This window comes from Ambystoma mexicanum, chromosome 12 (genome assembly GCF_040938575.1).
Source record: "Ambystoma mexicanum isolate Mex_15411 chromosome 12, UKY_AmexF1_1, whole genome shotgun sequence".
Classification (NCBI taxonomy): Eukaryota; Metazoa; Chordata; class Amphibia; order Caudata; family Ambystomatidae; genus Ambystoma; species Ambystoma mexicanum.
This window is the reverse complement of record NC_090936.1, coordinates 998912801-998929518: the sequence shown is the minus strand read 5'-3', so window position 1 is coordinate 998929518 and position 16718 is coordinate 998912801. Positions and strand designations below refer to the sequence as shown.

The 16718-nt window shown below is 45.5% G+C and overlaps 1 protein-coding gene across 8 annotated transcripts in view; it reads left to right on the top strand.

The window, feature by feature from the left end:
• The window catches only part of PPP6R2 (protein phosphatase 6 regulatory subunit 2), a 2012581-nt gene that overhangs the window by 951631 nt on the left and 1044232 nt on the right, over window positions 1-16718 (top strand). For all 8 annotated transcript variants that reach the window (XR_011281892.1, XM_069629515.1, XM_069629514.1 and 5 more), the window contains one exon: window positions 7115-7309. Coding sequence is in view for 7 of the 8 variants with exons in the window: in XM_069629515.1 (XP_069485616.1) it covers window positions 7115-7309 (195 nt within the window). In the remaining variant the exon portion in view is untranslated. The remainder of the gene's footprint in view (window positions 1-7114; window positions 7310-16718) is intronic.

The window sequence follows — 16718 nt, the reverse complement described above, 5'->3', positions numbered from 1 at the left end:
TTTCGTCTCACTTTCGAGGGCCTCTAAGTTTCCAAAATAGAGTTCCTTTAACAAATTAAAGTTTGTTTTCGATGTCCGGTGGGTGATGGGTTCATCCCTGGGTCACCCTCTTCTGGGTCCTGACCCTTTTCAATTGCTTACTAATCTAGATGTCTTTTCAAACCATTCTAGTAGACTTCACTCCACTGGATTTACTCTTGTCAAAACACGGTTTCCTTGGACTTTAGACTCGCTCTGTTCTCGTCCGCATCCCTCGGTCAGGCTCACTCTTGCCAACTTCACATTCGCTTGCATTTGCAGGATTCACTTCCCTTGATTTCTCTCAATGTGGGATTCACTTCCCTTGCTTTCACATAATTTGTTGATCAAAGTCTTTCGATTGTACAGGGATTTTACTAGACCTCCTTTATGACCACTTTGACCTCTTTTAGCGACTCACCTAGGGCCATCTGGTACCCGTAGCTTTGCTCAGATGGGCATCGACCAGAGTATCTTGAATTAGCACACACGTGGTGACGGTTTTCCTTCTACAGCTGGTCTCCCCGTAACACTTCTTACAGTTCTTTTCACAGTTCATTAACTTGGTTCAAACTTGCCACTTTACGCTTCTCATTCAACACAACCCGGTTCTTATCGATTCTCCCCTCGACTGTGATGCTCTTGCTTATCGGCTTAAGCTTGCCCTGTGTACCATTGACATCCTCTGCAAGACACCTGTGCTGTTGTTCGTGGTCTTAGTCTCTCTTCCACGAAGGTTCTGCGGGTCTGGGACGAAAAGGGGAAGGTCACTTCTCTCCTCGCCACCCTCTTGATTCCTGCCACCTTTCTCCTTCGATTGCACTGCCGCACCTGCTTAGTCGTCTCATCTTGCTGTCTGCTGTGCTCGCCTTGCTTGTCCTGCACGATCTTGCTCCACCTTTTATAGCAGTTAAGTTAAGCAAGGTTATGGGTCCCCTTAAAGAAGATACTCAGACGCTGAGAGCCAAGTGGAATGATTTGGAGAATGGAGCGGTGAGGGAGAATTTGTGTGTCAAATTCTTCAAGGAGGGGGCTGAAGGTGAAGACATTGAAGGCTGTGTCAGACAACTATTCCAGTAGCATGTACCAGAATGTACTCCGGCCCTGATCAAGATTGACAGAGCCCATAGGATTGGTCCAAAGAGAGACGTACCAGATCGTCCATGTGCCCCCCTAACCACCCACCCTATGACAGTCGTAAAATGTCATGATTACAGGATTCAAGAGGCAATCCTGGGGTGAGGGGGGGGGGGGAGATGCCAACTGTACCTGCTGTCACGAAACTGTGGTCCCAGGTTTTTCAGGATGTATCCCAAAATACGCTCCTGAAGGGGAGGAGGATGATCACAGAGGAGTTGAGACACCGGGAAATGAGGTACAAGTGTACATACCCCTTCAGCCTGCAATTTAATCTAGTGGAAAATGTAAGGTGCAGAGTATTCTCCGCTGAAGGACGAGTGAAGTTATTGAAGTTTTCTTTCCAGAGCGGCTCCTCCGAGGGAGATGGGCCCTAATTCGGGGACATGGAACGTGGTCCATCCCGAAAAAGAAGTGGGCTGACCAGTAACTGATCTTTGAATCTATACATTTGCAAAGGACCTCTTGGGGCGAGGTCATGGGAGGGGTGGGCCCAGCTTCACCTACCATGTCGGTGGCCAAACTTCGGGGGGGGGGGCTCTATGATGGCTGGGAAACCTTCACTGTTTGCTGCCGCATGGGCTACAAGTGATCTGTGCGTGTTGCTTAACTACAATGGGTCGGTGGAACAGAGGGCGGTATATCTTCCGCTGCAAGCATTAGGCCACGTGGAAGCTACCGGAGGTGGTGTTGGGGAACGTTGTGGGGATACTATTGGAGGGGGGGTGCTTAGTCAGGTATCCGTTTTGTATGATACATAAGAGGAATGCTCATGCAGGTGTGGCCAGGGGTTGATTTGTATCGAGAGGGCGCAACATGCATCTTTTCTTGGGAAAAGGGAAACCCAGTGCCACCATCATGGTACTTGATGTCTGTACACTGAATACTCAGGGCCTTAACACCCTGAATAAGCACACACAGCTATTTAGGGAACCTATTAGTCTATGGCTGGCCAAAGATCAATTTAGGACCCATTATAGAGTTAACCCGCTTTAATTCCATGCGTCAGTTGAAAAAGGGCTGGGGTGGTAATCTTGATTCAGAGACCTGGGCTTTGTGCATGTCAAATCTAAAAGGGGATCTGATGGGAGATTTATTATGGTAGTTGGAACCTTGCAGGGGAATCTGGTGAGTTTATCCTTGCATTCTTTGCTCCAAATACCTCCCAAGAATATAGTATGCTGCAGGTATTGGACACAGTGGGGGAACACGGCCAAAGAGCACTTTAATTTTAGGTGCCATGAATATGCTCATGGATTGGGGTGCTGGGTCAACACAAACGACCTACTCCACTGCAGGGCACCTCTTATAATCTAAGGGACCGGCTGCGGGCGCTCAATCTGGTGGATATTTGGCGTGACCGGCACCCCACAGACGGACAGTACATATCCCACGTTCATGCATCAGCCTCAAGAATAGATTACATATTTATGAAACTGGATCTGGCCAGACTAGTTCTGTCCACTGAGATAGAACCCATGACCCTGACGGATCACAGCACAATGACAGCAGGATTTAGTGACTGGGCGGAACATCGCCCGCAATACCAATGGAGGTTGCCCCCGGGGTTCTTAAGAGACCCAGTATGTCTACAGGGGCTGAGAGAGGTGAAAACTTCTTAGGACGCAGAGGGCATAGCGTACCTTACACCGACTGCGACAAAGGTACTTCGAGCAAGGCAATGTGCCAGGGAGGCTGTTGGCTCACCTCATAAAACAGCAGACTAATTGTTCCATTTATATCAATTCTGACTGATGCCCAGGGCAGGGAATTGGGGCGAAGAGGATAAAAAAGGGAGCAGTTCCACAAGGTTTATAGTACACTATACTCAGCAAGCCCAATAACCAGGACCATATTTCATACCTGAACGGGCCGACCTGAAGCACGTTTCTGAACTAGAGGGACACCTTTTTAGAAGCACCAATAGACCCCCTGGAAGTGATTCAGGCTATTAAATCTCTGAAGACAAATAAGGCCCCCGGCCTGGGTGGTTTTACTGCCCACTTTTATAAATCACTTGTCCAGCTGCTGGCTAAGCCATTGACAGATGTTTCTAATGCTATACTTGAGGGGTAAGGCCTTCCAGAGTCCATGAAGGAGGCCTAAGTGGTACTTGTACCCAAACCAGGAAAAGACCCCAAACAATGCTCTTCCTACAGGCAAATAGCTCTTTCAAACTTAGATTCCCAAATATTTACTAAAATACTTACGGGGTGACATGAAAGGTTAATGCCCTCTCTTGTACACCCAGACTAGTCTGGATTTATTTGGGGAAGATTTACAGCAGACAATATTATATGGGTTCTAGACATAGAAGATAAATGGGGCAGAAATCGGGCACACTCACTCCTGCTGGCGCTCAATGCCAAAAAAGATTTCAACAGGGAGGAGTGGGGATTCTTGCAGGAGGTGCTAGTGAGATTTAATATAGGCCCAAAAATGCTGCACCATATGGTCCTATCCACTATATCAGCACGCCTGCTGGTCAATTGGGCTCTTAACCCAAAGATCTGCTTAGGTAGAGGTTCAAGGCAGAGATGCCCCTATGACCCCTGCTTTTTGCAATGGTTATGGATCCTCTGGCAACGTATGTAAGGGATAACGCACAAATGGCAGGTATAACATTTGGGGGGTGGGGGGAATTTGTTTGTGGATGTTATCCTCGTACTGACTCTCTGCACTCCTTGGCCCATGTTGAGGACGGTTGGCCTAGTTTCGGGTTTTAAAGTAAATTGCGGCAAGTCTGAGATATTAGGGCTCAACAGCCACTGTCCCCCCTCACCCCAAACCCCCCAACCCCCAGGCTAAACTGGAACAAAAATTCCCATACGCCTGGGCAAGCAAAACCTTGCGATACCTGTGGATCAAAATACCAAGGAATTTGGCCCACTTATGTAGATTTAACTACCCTGACCTTCTGAACAGCATTAAAAAGGATGTGGATCACTGGTACTCCCTCCACCTGTCATGGTTCGGTAAAATGGGCGTGAAAAAATATTCTCCCAAGATTTCTAAATACCTTTCAGTCTGTCCCTGTTCCCAACCCCAGACATATTCTGGGAAACTGGGATCCCCGCTGCTACAATTCCTTCGGAGGGGAGCTCACCCAGGCTCAATAAACATACATTGTACACGTCAAAAAGCCTGATAGGCCCGTCTTTCCCAAAACTCAACTACTATCAGGTAGCAGAACTCAGACCACTAAGTGAAGTGTCCCTAATATCCTCTCTGTGCAAAATTGTTTTTGGTTGCCTGATATCCTCTGTGCAAAGTCAAACTTAGAAAGTATATATACCAACAGAGCCGGTGAGGGCGTGGGGCGGATGAAGGTTGTGTGAGTGGATAATAGAATGGAGCGGATGTAGAATGTTGAGTAGATTTAGGGCGTCGAGCAGATGGTGGATGTCGAGCGGATGTAGGGTGCGGTGGTGTTCAGCCAATGTATGGTATTGAGCGGCCGTAGAGTGCGGAGCGGGTAGCGGGTGTCGAGTTGTGGAGCAAACGAGTGATGTATGTGAGGGATGGAATGTTTGGAATGCATGGAACGTTTGAAAGAGCATGGAAGTTATCGGTTTTGAGTGCTTGAATCTGTCGTAATGCATGGAACATTCGGAGTACACGGAACGGATGGAGTAAATTGAACTATTAGAGTGAGCCGGATCTCAAACACCTAAGCTAAACCACCATATCACATCTCCACGCTTACTCTCTTCTTTACACCACCACTCAACTAGAACACAGTGATACTATGACACCATTCGGTATAGCTGTTCTCATACCATCACCTGCCTCATACTCCCCATCACCCTAATTAAACACTGCTGGCTACACAACCTCCAGGCTAGGCGTTTCTCCTCAGGGCTAACGAAGCCAGAATCGGTCTGGATTAAAAACCTGCCAGAACGAACACATACTCCTGATCTCTCAACCACCACACCTACCGCTAAGAAGCAGCTATCACACAAATGCCACACCAGCTGCACACATCAGGTGCTCACACACACCTTTGACTCTCTATTTCTCTCTACTGACTTGAACTTCGGTTCCCAAGGGCATTCAACCTACCAGCGCCTTAAGACTATACCAATGGTACATAAGGCGTTATATAAATGCAAAATAACAAATAACAAAATAACAAAATTGACTGGGTACAGAGGGGCTCTGGGAAGATATGGGTGGCTATGGAGCAGGTGGTGATGGGGTGCCACTTGTGGACCCTGCCGTGGCTGCCGAGAGTGCAGGGACTATACATTTCACCCCATCATTAAGGCCTCTTGAGATATGGGACAGCCAGAGTAAATCTGCTGGGGCATGCTGCTTCCCGTTCCCCTGTTAATATACAATGACGACTTCGCCCAGGTAAGATTGACAAGGGCTTCACGCAATGGCTGGACAAAGGGTTGTGCATGGTAGGGGACCTCTTTGCGAATGGGAACATTAGATAATTCGAGAAGTGGAAGACTGTGATGGGGCTAACGGAGACCGGTCACTTTAGATATCTACAGGCAAAGCATTGGGTCCTTAATACCAATGTAGTGGGGCTGGCAATTAGGGCGCGTACTCCCCTGGAGTTGGTCTTTCAGGAACCAGCGGAAGCCAAAGAGCTGGTACTCGCTGTCCGATTATAGGTCCTAGGGTGCTGGCTGAGAAGGAGAACTGGGAAAAATGATACCCCCAGAGCATTGAGATAGGACATACAGGGGGGCCTTTTCTACACTGTGCCCGCGTCTGTCGGAAACACGGGCACAGATATTGACCAGATGGTATTGACCCCCTTCCAGCCTACATCATTGTCATCCGGACAACTCGATGTGCTGGAGGTGATGTTGGGTGGAGGGCACTCTGCTGCATATTATAGGGGGGGTGCCCAGAAATACAAGATTTCTGTCTTGAGGTCTGATCCAAATTGAAGGAAATAATTGGGGTAGAAATTCCAGGGGACCCCATGCTCTGGATCTTGGGCATGATTGGCCCTCTGAAACAGTTCTGCACAACAACTGAGCTTAAGCTGATGGCACACTTACTATTGCCTGCCAAACTGTTAATTCTTCACGTCTGGACGAGGATTGAATCTCCCTCTATATGGTTGGACAAAGTGTGGAAAATTCTTGCGACGGAAAATCTTACTGCTAATATGTGCATTTCTCTCCTAACCTTAAATTCCTAAGGTTTAAATTCCATAATATGACCAACTCGATTGAGAGCCCTCAACCTGGTTGAAATACCCTTTAATGTACTGCTTAGTTTTTCTGTTGTACGTGCTTCCTCGATAATTTGTTTGAAATTCTTTGATACCTGAATGTACTCCCTGGGAGGAGATTGATGTTAAGCTATGCAATGCTGTACTGTTGAATACCAGGTTCTTCCGGGCATTGTTGAGAATATCAAACAATTAAAGTTTACATTTTGCAGTTCACTGTATCTCTTAATTATGCATCTGTGCTGTGTCTAGGAGGTGGATGGCAAAGTACCCATGCAGCACTCCGTGTGTGTGTGTTTTACAAGTAAAACCCATGAGAACCTAAATGGGAGAAAGTCTTTGGGGTTGTCCAGTACCCTCAAAATAATTGAGTTGAGCAGATAAGTGAAGCTAGAAAATGTACGACAGAAGTCAACCAGAATCCAGTAGACAAATATGCTAGGGATCCCTTCGAGATTAATGGTAGGGAAACTACACAAATAAATATTTCCCTAACATACATTTTCAAATGTACAAGTGTACTAAGAATGTTCATGGTGTCCCATATATGCAATGTGAATGTCCTCATCACTTGAATGTGTGTGACGTTAAAGCAGATGCCTGTGATTGAGAATCAGAATTTCAGGTAAGTTATCTTTTTAAATTGCCAACATACCTTTGGCAGCATGATTTCATCCAATGTCCGAGCACAATTGCGCCAATATGGGCTAAATCCAACGCTCATGTTATAAACCCATCTAATTTCTTTCCATCTTCCAGGACCTGTTCTTTAAATACACATGGAATAACTTCTTACATTTACAAGTGGAGGTGTGCATTGCAGCAGTTCTCTCTCACTCAGCACATGAAGGGAAAGCATTGTCCTGCATGGAAAGTCCCAAACAAGAACCAGAAAGTGTCCCAGAGAACACAGAGACTTCGGAGATCAGCCAAGATGACCTCATGGTAACACATGTAAGTGTAAAGGTGTGCTAGGGGAGGTTGAGATCTAATGACCGATTATCTTTTAAGGTGTTTTACAGAATACCATGTGAGGCATTGCTTATTCATTAATGTATGCAATTGTTCCTGATTCTCCCACCTGCAATTGTACCCATTTCCCCACTAGGATGATTCTTTTAACAGTGCGTCAGTATGGATGAAATCTGAAGATGGCTATGATAACCTTGTTCTCGCCATCTAAAAATCTATATTGTATTGTGGGGCATTTATTAAGCGTGACATTCTCCCGAATGCATCTTGACCCTCCTAGCAGAATGATGGGCAGAAGGAATTGGAAAAGGAAGGTTTTCAGGGCCTTATGGAAAGCAAATGGCCGACCGTAGCTCTGAGGGTGCGCAAGGGCATGCCAGTGGCACGCAGTTACCACTGAAAAGGAACTGCCCCCGATATGGCTATATTTCACCTTAGGGATTTAGAGAGAGGCGAGCATTGGCAGAGCCCGGCCTGGGACAAAAAGCCGAGATTTTGTCTGTAAATATTCAGTTCCTTGGCCATAAAAAGCACGGTGAAGCATACAAAGAGCTTTGAAACTGATGCACAGGTGCCTACCAAAGCTCTGGCTGGCAGGCCGTTAAACATCTTGTCTGCCCCGACGGCGGGGCGTGAAAGTTATAATCAAACCTGAGAAAAGCCAGAGGAAGGGAGACATTCCCTCTGGTGTTATGAACTGGTAAGCAAAGCCAAAGGTGGCCAGAAGAAAGGAGTCCTTCTCCTGGTATTTGAGCCTGCAAATCAAACCAGGGGTATAGGGGGAAGGGAGTCATTCCCCCTGGGATACAAAACGGTGAACTTTCTAACGCAGTGTTAGAGGACCTGCAACCCTTTTGTTTGTGACGTACTAAAACCGGGGAATGGTCTTTCTCGCTGGTGAGGACTTTGTAACCAGAATTGTGCCAACCAGTCGAGGAGCAGGGAAGAATTCTCCTGGACCATGAACTTTGGTACAACTGATGTTTTGTTATAAGTGTAAGCAACGAGATCGGGACATTTTGACACAAAGTTACTAAGACATCCTGACAGACCCATTAGCACTTCAATTGTGTCAGGGAAGCCCCTCATAGATATAGGGAAATATGGGCTTTCTCCTCTCTTTTCATAGCAAATAAGTCTACAACAATAACTATGCCACCTGTGTCATTCTCCTCCTTCTGCACCCTTACAGCCCTCACAAAGACCATGGAGTTCAGATAGCTTGGCAGGTGGAACGTAACGCCTGCAAGACTCCTTTTAGTGTGAATAATTATATCTTGAACAAAGGCACAGTTTAAAAAGACATCACAGTGACTAGGAACGTATAATTTCATGTCTGCGGGAAAGGAAAGTGGAAACAGTTTTTTTTCTTAGTCAAAATGAAAAAATTGATGGTCTCCCAATTCATGAGGCAGTCACCCAGTTGAGGCGAGCACCAGGATTGAACCCTAGCCCACACGGTTATTAGTGAACCAAGGGGTTATTAGTGAACCAAGGAAGGCATCTGCCACTGCTCGCCACACATTTCAATGCCTTTATTCTTGAATGGACTCCTAAATTAAACTCTCTCCATACAGATGCATACATGTGTTTCAAACACCATGTACCTAATTATCTTATCGAATTACCATGCTGAATCCTGGCTTATCATGGCTCTTGTCACAAACCTTTCATTGGTGCTTGTATACAACTTTAATCTGCCACAGGGAGGTGAAAAGCAGAGACTGTATTACCGGCTGTGAAGCTGTGCTCTGGCAACAGTGGTTAGACAGGCTATATCATGAAGAGCATGCTCCTCCTTCTTTTCTCCAGGCCCAAATGTGCACCTTTTACACGCTGCAGAGGAATGATTTGCAAGTCGTTGCTGCTGTTTGTTATTCCGCTCAATGTGCATTAAAATGAACATCCTTAAAATGGACACAATTTCTGTTGCAATAACATAACAGCAGGCATTTGAAGCCCAAAATCACCGCAGCCACATGGCCTTTTCCTCTATAATACAAAATAAATTATCACCGATTTCTGAGGATTTCACAGATGGAAGTGGAAGTTGCACAAATGATTAAAGAGATGCAACTTTTATTGGAAAGTAGTTCCCTTTTCAGACTGTAGGATGCTAGATGTTTCTTCTAGGATGGTACACATGCAGATAGTAACCGCACCGAATACATTTTTGCAAGCAGATATTCCACGACTAGTCTGTGGCAGGGCCATAAATGCGTGAAGCGGTGGTCGCCAACCCTGTGCACCTCCTCCACGTCGCAGAACATCCTCAGACCACCCACATTTCTTTTTATTGCCATTTCCAAATTTAACATTAAGAAACAAAACGATGAACACAAGAAAAATGAAAATGGGAGCACACAGTCCCCCTTATCTCCCACCCACTACCCTTGACTGTCGGTAGTATTTCCTTCAAATTGTGTAATGATGTCCGTTCGACTGAGGAACGTACCATCCTCTACATTATGTCCAATATTTTGATGTTCTGAGGGCACCATTGTTGCATGTAGTCAGTCACCTTTAAGATATTCAATTAGCGTTCCCCATTCGGTCTTGAATCTGCTGACCTCCCCTTGTAATCTATACGTGACCAACTCCATTGCTGATATTTCCCACACTTTATGCAGCCATTCTATATGCGTGGGTGGTGATTTCTGTTTCCATTTTTTAGCTACTACCAATCAAGCAGCTATTAACAATAGCATAAAAGCCTTACGTTTTGGTTTTAAAAAAAAAAAACTTTCTCAGGATGAAACCTCCCACACATCCATTTCCTATGTGTATATAATTTCGGAACCATCCACTATCGCTTGTATCTGCCTTATTATTTCATACTAAAATGTCTTCATTACTGGGCGGTCCCACCCGATGTCCTTTCAGTCACCCTTGCCTGAACATCCCCTCCAACACGCTTGTGCTACATTGCAAAACATGTTAAATAATTTTTCTGGTGTGTAATGCCATTGCATCATTATCTTATACCCTGCTTCCCTGATCTGACTAGATCTCGTCAGCTAAGGTATATTTGCCGAGAGATTTCCCCAGTACGGTTCTGGAATTCCCTCCCCCAGGATTCTTTCCCATTTCTAAATATATGGCCACTTGTGCTCGGACTGCAAATCTATCAACATAGCATATAGTTTAGATACTAATTGTTTGTCTCCTTTATGCGTAGTTATAAAAAGTTTGAAGGGCGTCAAAGATATTGGGAGATGCTTGCTTAATATCAGGCTGCTTTAGCCAATGATGCAATTGATAGTATTCCATTCTGTTTGTTTCTGTTAAGCCTATATGCATTTTGCAGTCTCCAAAAGATCTTACTTCCCTCTCCACTATCATATCGCCCACTTTTTCCTACAATCCTATTCCTCCCATTTCTTGAAAGAACCCTGTACCTTCACTGGTGTAAACAAAGGGGTGAATCAACAGCCGGTCCCAAATAGTACATGCCACTGAAAGTACTCTGCTCATGTTGGCGTTTTGTGGTCTCTTGTTTATTTAACCACAGCAATCCCTCCAGAGGGTTCCCCGCTGCTGCCCTATCCATCACAGCCCATGGTTTAGTCTGATCTCCAGACAGCCATTCCCTTATTACCCGCAATTGGGTAGTCTCTTAGTATTTCGAGATATTAGGGAGTCCCATTCCCCCCAGCCCCCGTTAGTCTTGGTGCCATCAATGTTTCCAAAGCTACCCTCAGATGTTTATTCTGCCAGACCAAGCGTGATATTATTCTATTTGTATTTTAAAAAAATGATCTTGGTAGCCAAACCGGAAGTGCCTGAAAATAATACAATAATTTCGGAAGCGTAACCATTTTGTACTGTAGCTATCCTTCCCATCCAAGATATACGTAGGGGGTCCATTTATCAAAGTCCTCCTTTATCCTATTTATTCATGTTGTTAAATTTGTCGTGTATAGATTAGAAATTGTGTTTATCTGTATTCTCAGGTACCTAATAGTCTCCCCAGCCATTTGTAATGGTAAAATCTGTGACAGATCTACCCCCTGCGCCCCCATTAACCCAATGCCCAAAAGCTCTGATTTGGACATATTAATCCTCAACTCTGCTACCTTTTCCATCCTTGACAATTCCATACTCAATACTGGAGTCTAATCTTCTGAAGAAGTTCGGGTCAACATCATATCTGCAAATGCCGTTATTTTATATTCTTTCACCCCAAACCATATACCTCTTATCCTCTGGTTCTGTCTAATTGTTGCTAACAAGGGTTCTAGGTATATCGCGTAAAGGAGCAGAGATAACGGACACCCCTGCCACGTCCCTCTCATGATCTGAATATTGTCTGATAGATGAGTTCATAAACAACCAAATTGAAGGATTTGCATAATTGGCCTGTACCATACGGATGAACCCTGGTCCAAAACCCATATGTGCCATAGCCCTAAATAAAAACCGCCACTCGACATGGTCCAAGGCTTTTCCCGCCTCAAGCGAAACCAATATCACTGGGACCTGTTGATGGTTGCTTTCTCTATCAGATGCACTAGTTTCCTAGTATTATTTCCTATTTGCCTCCCTTTTATAAATCCAGACTGATCTGTACCAATCCTATCCGGAAGAAGAGTGACCCTTGCCGCTAGAATACCTGTATAAATCTTAGCGTTCAGATTCAAAAGAGCAATCTGACCGTACTACCCACAGGCCGTCAGATCTTTGTTGGGCTTTTCAAAGGCTACCACCTTAGCCTCACTCATAGTGTGGGTCTGTTAGGCAGAAACCTGTGCAGTTCCCTTAGGGAACACTGCAAAGGATTTAAGACTACAGGTGTTGGCAGTAAACCCACTTGGTAGCAGTCTGCACCACCCAGATTTACCTGGTAGCTGTGGCTGAGCAGTCAGACTTCCCTCAAGAAGAGTTAGACAGTATGCAAAGTATACACAATAGGCACTCAGATACAATAATACAAGCAAACACTGACCAGAGCTTTGGTATCAAAGTATATAATAATTTATTTAAAAACACACGGTTTGAAACACTCAAGCACTCTTGTTGTAAAATATTCTAAACACAGTTACTATTGTAATATGTACACCCCTTTTTCCTTATCAGATAAGTCACAGTAAAACACCACTTATTTTCATACAGAGGTGAGCGCTTAACTAGATTGCACTCCAATAAGTTTGTGAGAAAGGGTGGGAAAAAGACAGAATATGGAAAGGTACACCACTCTATGGTTCAGGAACATGGTTAGCAAGGCAGAAGAGCAAAAGTCACTGGTGAGCCAAAGTCCAAAGGCTGGGCCCACTCTTAGAGAGAGCAGAGCACAAAAGCGCCCAAGATCACACAGTTACTCTAGGCTTAGAAAGTCTTGCAGAGAGTTCAAAAAGAGTTTAGAGAGGCTTAGGAAAGTTTAGCCAGGGTGTCCCAGGCTAACCCAGGTTCGAAAGCCGGGGACTAAATCTACCCCGTACAGTCGGTAGCAAGGGAAGCCAGGCGGGACACGGTACCTTAAGTGGGAAGGATCCTCCAGCGGTGGCAGTTATTCCTGGTAGTGGGTGCAAGTTGCGTCGTCGTCCAGGGGAAGAGAATATCTCGACTTGGAGGAAAGATGAAGGTCGTTGCACTACCAGGGAAGAAACCAGCCGCAGAGTTTTCCGGTTAAAGGTGGTACCTTTGTTTCGCGGTCGAGGTAAAACGTGGATCCCGGTTGCCGAGGTGCTAGGCACAGGCAAGGCGGCCACGAGGTACGTCGGGAAGGTGAAAAGACGGTGAAACTGGTTATCCCCACCAGTCAAAGGAAGAAGACTCTCTGGCGGGAGATCTCCTCTGTCGTTGGGAAAAGTGGTGAGGCGGTCCAGCAGGGCTCCACCGGTGGTGGTGTCATGGCAGGTCGGCTCAGCTTCTCCCTCGTCGGATTCTTAGGTCCTGTGGCGACTTCTGAAGTTCCAGTCCCCAAAGCCCTGATTTTATGCAGAAAACCCCCATTCACTCAGCCTAGCTGTCACTCAAACATGCTAAGTGGTGAGCCGGCCGGCTCACCACTTGGGCCAATCAGGACGGAGTGCAACTTGAGTTGCCTAGCCAACTCAGTCCAGGGTGCCTAAATTCCCCTCCACCCCTCCTAAGTACCCCAGACAGAGTGGCACCACTTTGGAGGGCTTTTGTGGAGAAGCCCGCCAAAAAGTGGAACAAAGGGCTCGACTTGGGTTGGAGTCACAGAAGAGAACACAAACGCCATTTTAGAATCAAGTTTTGGCAAAAAATACCAACCGGAGAATTAATATTAATTAAATAAACCGGCGTTATGTTCGAGGCTACCGTAAATAATTAAATAAAGATAGTAGCCTAAAACAATGGGAAATCCCATAGGAAAATATTCACGGTTGAATATAAAAAGTAGTATCCACTGCCACCAGCCAAAACTCGATCAGGGGGGACAGAGACATGCCCCCTAGACTAACAGACCCCAGGGCAATTGAATTGCCCCAGCCAGTACGTCCACAATATGATGATTTGTACTGGTTCTGTTCAGAATTTAAGACTAGTAAAGTCAATGGGGACTTTACATGCCCTGGGAGACAGTAGTCATTCCCAGGGTATGGAGTCTATACTGGGGGGGTCACTATGACACCCCTGTGTTACTGCACTGAGGGTGCTGTGTAACACACATCACAAAAACACATGAAGCCCTATGGGGTAAAAGACCCCATAGCCCATTAAACACATCTAGATTCAAAGAAACACACTCAAATTATGCCCAAGAGTGAGGGTAAAAGAGTCTCACTCTTGGCAGGAGAAAAAAAGAAACCCCAGAAATCCAGCAAAGCTGCTGGGGGACTCACTAGGTTAGGAAATTCAGCCTAAACAGAGAATTCTCCCTAACAGGGTTACTTTCCCGTTCCTCCCTATAGAATTGAAGAGTAAGTTTGGGACACAGACGCATCAGAATTTCTGATTAAAAACCCTGTTAAGGATTCTAATCGGGCGTCACACACCAGGCCAGGACTCTTGCCACTAGCCTAGGAGGCAGTGCACAATTAAAACACTTTTACATAATTCCCTAGAATTCGGATTGATCTGGCACCCAACCCGCCTCATACCCCCTTTTACAAACACCCCGGGTCACAATGGACCATGAACCAGGCCGGTGGGTGGTAATATAATATATATTTATTTAAAATTCAAAGAAAATCACACATTTAATATTGGGCAGCAATCACCAATGGGGTGATAATTACAAGGTAAATTGATGAAATACAGTTAGTTTGACGTTCTACTATAACATATCCAAAGCACAAGTGAATGGGAGCAATTTTACTGTTCAGGTAGATAGCACCCGAGTTAAGATTTCCCCCTGCAGTGCTCCCTCAAATCCCTATTAATCGAAAACCTTTGCAATTGCATAAAATAGCACTCGGAATTACTAAAATATTTAATTTAAATGTGCGGTTGAATGAATGAGGTAAATATGACTTATAACCGTATTAGGGATGTAAGAACACCAGCAACAACAAGGCAAGGTACCAACAACGGGCATACAGTTCAAAAATCAACTTTGAAGTGACAACACAGTGCAGCCAAATCACACACACAGAAATTGCATTTGCTAATTTACACAGGTTTAAATGTCAAAACAGTTTGAAAAACGGGTGAAATAGACAGAATCGGAATGCGGTTTTTATGCCAAGGGACAGAGATACACATCACAGGGATAGTATGAAAGTGAAAAGGGAACTTTAGATGAGTGACTGTGTTAGGCAGAAACCTGTGCGGTTCCCTTAGGGACCACTGCAAAAGATTTAGGACTACAGGTGGTTGGCAGTAAACCCAATTGGTAGCAGTCTGTACCACCCAGATTTACCTGGTAGCTGTGGCTGAGCAGTCAGACTTCTCTCAAGATGAGTTAGGCAGTATACAGAGTATACACAATAGGTACAGAGATACAGTAGCACAAGCAAACACCGACCAGAGCTTTGGTGTAAAAGTATATAATTATTTATTTAAAGACACACTTGACTTGTAAATTACACTAGCACAAAAAGAGGTAAGTAAATTCAACACACAGTCACTATTATATATATACAACCCTGATTACTTATTAGACAAGTCTTAATGAGAAACACCACTTAATTTCAGACAGAAGTGAGCGCTTAACCTCAGATGGCACTCTAATAAGTTATAGAAAAAGGGAGGGAAAATGCAAAGTTATGAAACCACACCATTTCAATACTTTTCAAAGACCCACAGTGAGGCAGGTTAGGCAAAGCCTACTGGAGAGCAAGGAAGTTCAAATGCCAGGCCCACTAAGCGAAATGTGTCCAGGATCATACAGTGGGGTTATGCCCAAAGAGTCTTTGTAGATAGTTCATAAAAGATTGAGATCAAGTCAGGAAAAGTTAGTTAACAGGCCCAAGGCTAACCCAGGTTAGAAAGTCGAGGATTTACTGTCACCCCGAACGATCTGTCGCAAGGGAAGCCAGGCGGGACACGGTACCTGAAATGGGAAGAACGCTCCAGCGGGGGCAGTTGTTCCTGGCAGCGGTTGCAAGTCTGTGTTTCGTTCCGAAGAAGAGGAGGTCTCGACGTGGAGGAAAGATGAAGGTCGTTGCACTGCAAGGGAAGAAACCAGCCGCGGAATTCTCCGGTTACAAGGTACTACCCTTTTCTTTGCGGTAGTGGTAAACTGTGGTGTTCCGGTTGCCGGGGGGCTTGGCACAGGCAAGGCGGCCACGAGATGGTCCAGGAAGGCGAAAAGACAGGCAAACTGGTTATCCCCACCAGTCAAAGGAAGAAGACTCTCCGGACTGGAGATCTCCTCTGTCGTCTGGAAAAGTGGTGAGACGGTTCAGCAGGGCTCCACCGGTGGTGTCGTCGTTGCAGGTCGGCTCGGCTTCTCCCTCCTCAGATTCTTTAGGTCCTGTGGCGAATTCTGAAGTTCCAGTCCCCAAAGCCCTGCTTTTATGCAGAAACCCTCCATTCATTCAGCCTAGCTGTCACTCAAACATGCTAAGTGGTGAGCCAGGCGGCTCACCACTTGGGCCAATCACACAAGAGTGCGACTTGAGTTGCCAAGGCAACTCAGACCAGGGTGCCTAAACCCCCTCCCGCACCCCTTGTGGTACCCAGACAGAGTGGCACCACTTTTGGAGGCTTCTGTGGAGAAGCCCGCCAAAAAGTGGAACAAAGGGCTCGACTTGGGTTGGAGTCAAAGAAGCAAACACAAACGCCATTTTGGAACCAAGTTTCGTCAAAAAATACCAACCGGTGAATTTATATTAATTTAATAAACCGGTGGTATGTTCGAGGCTATATTAAAAAGTGGTAGCCTCGAACAATGGGAAAATCCCATAGGAATATATTTGCGGTCGAATATAAAAAGTAGTATCAACTGCCACCAGCCAAAACTCGGTCGCGGGGTACTGGA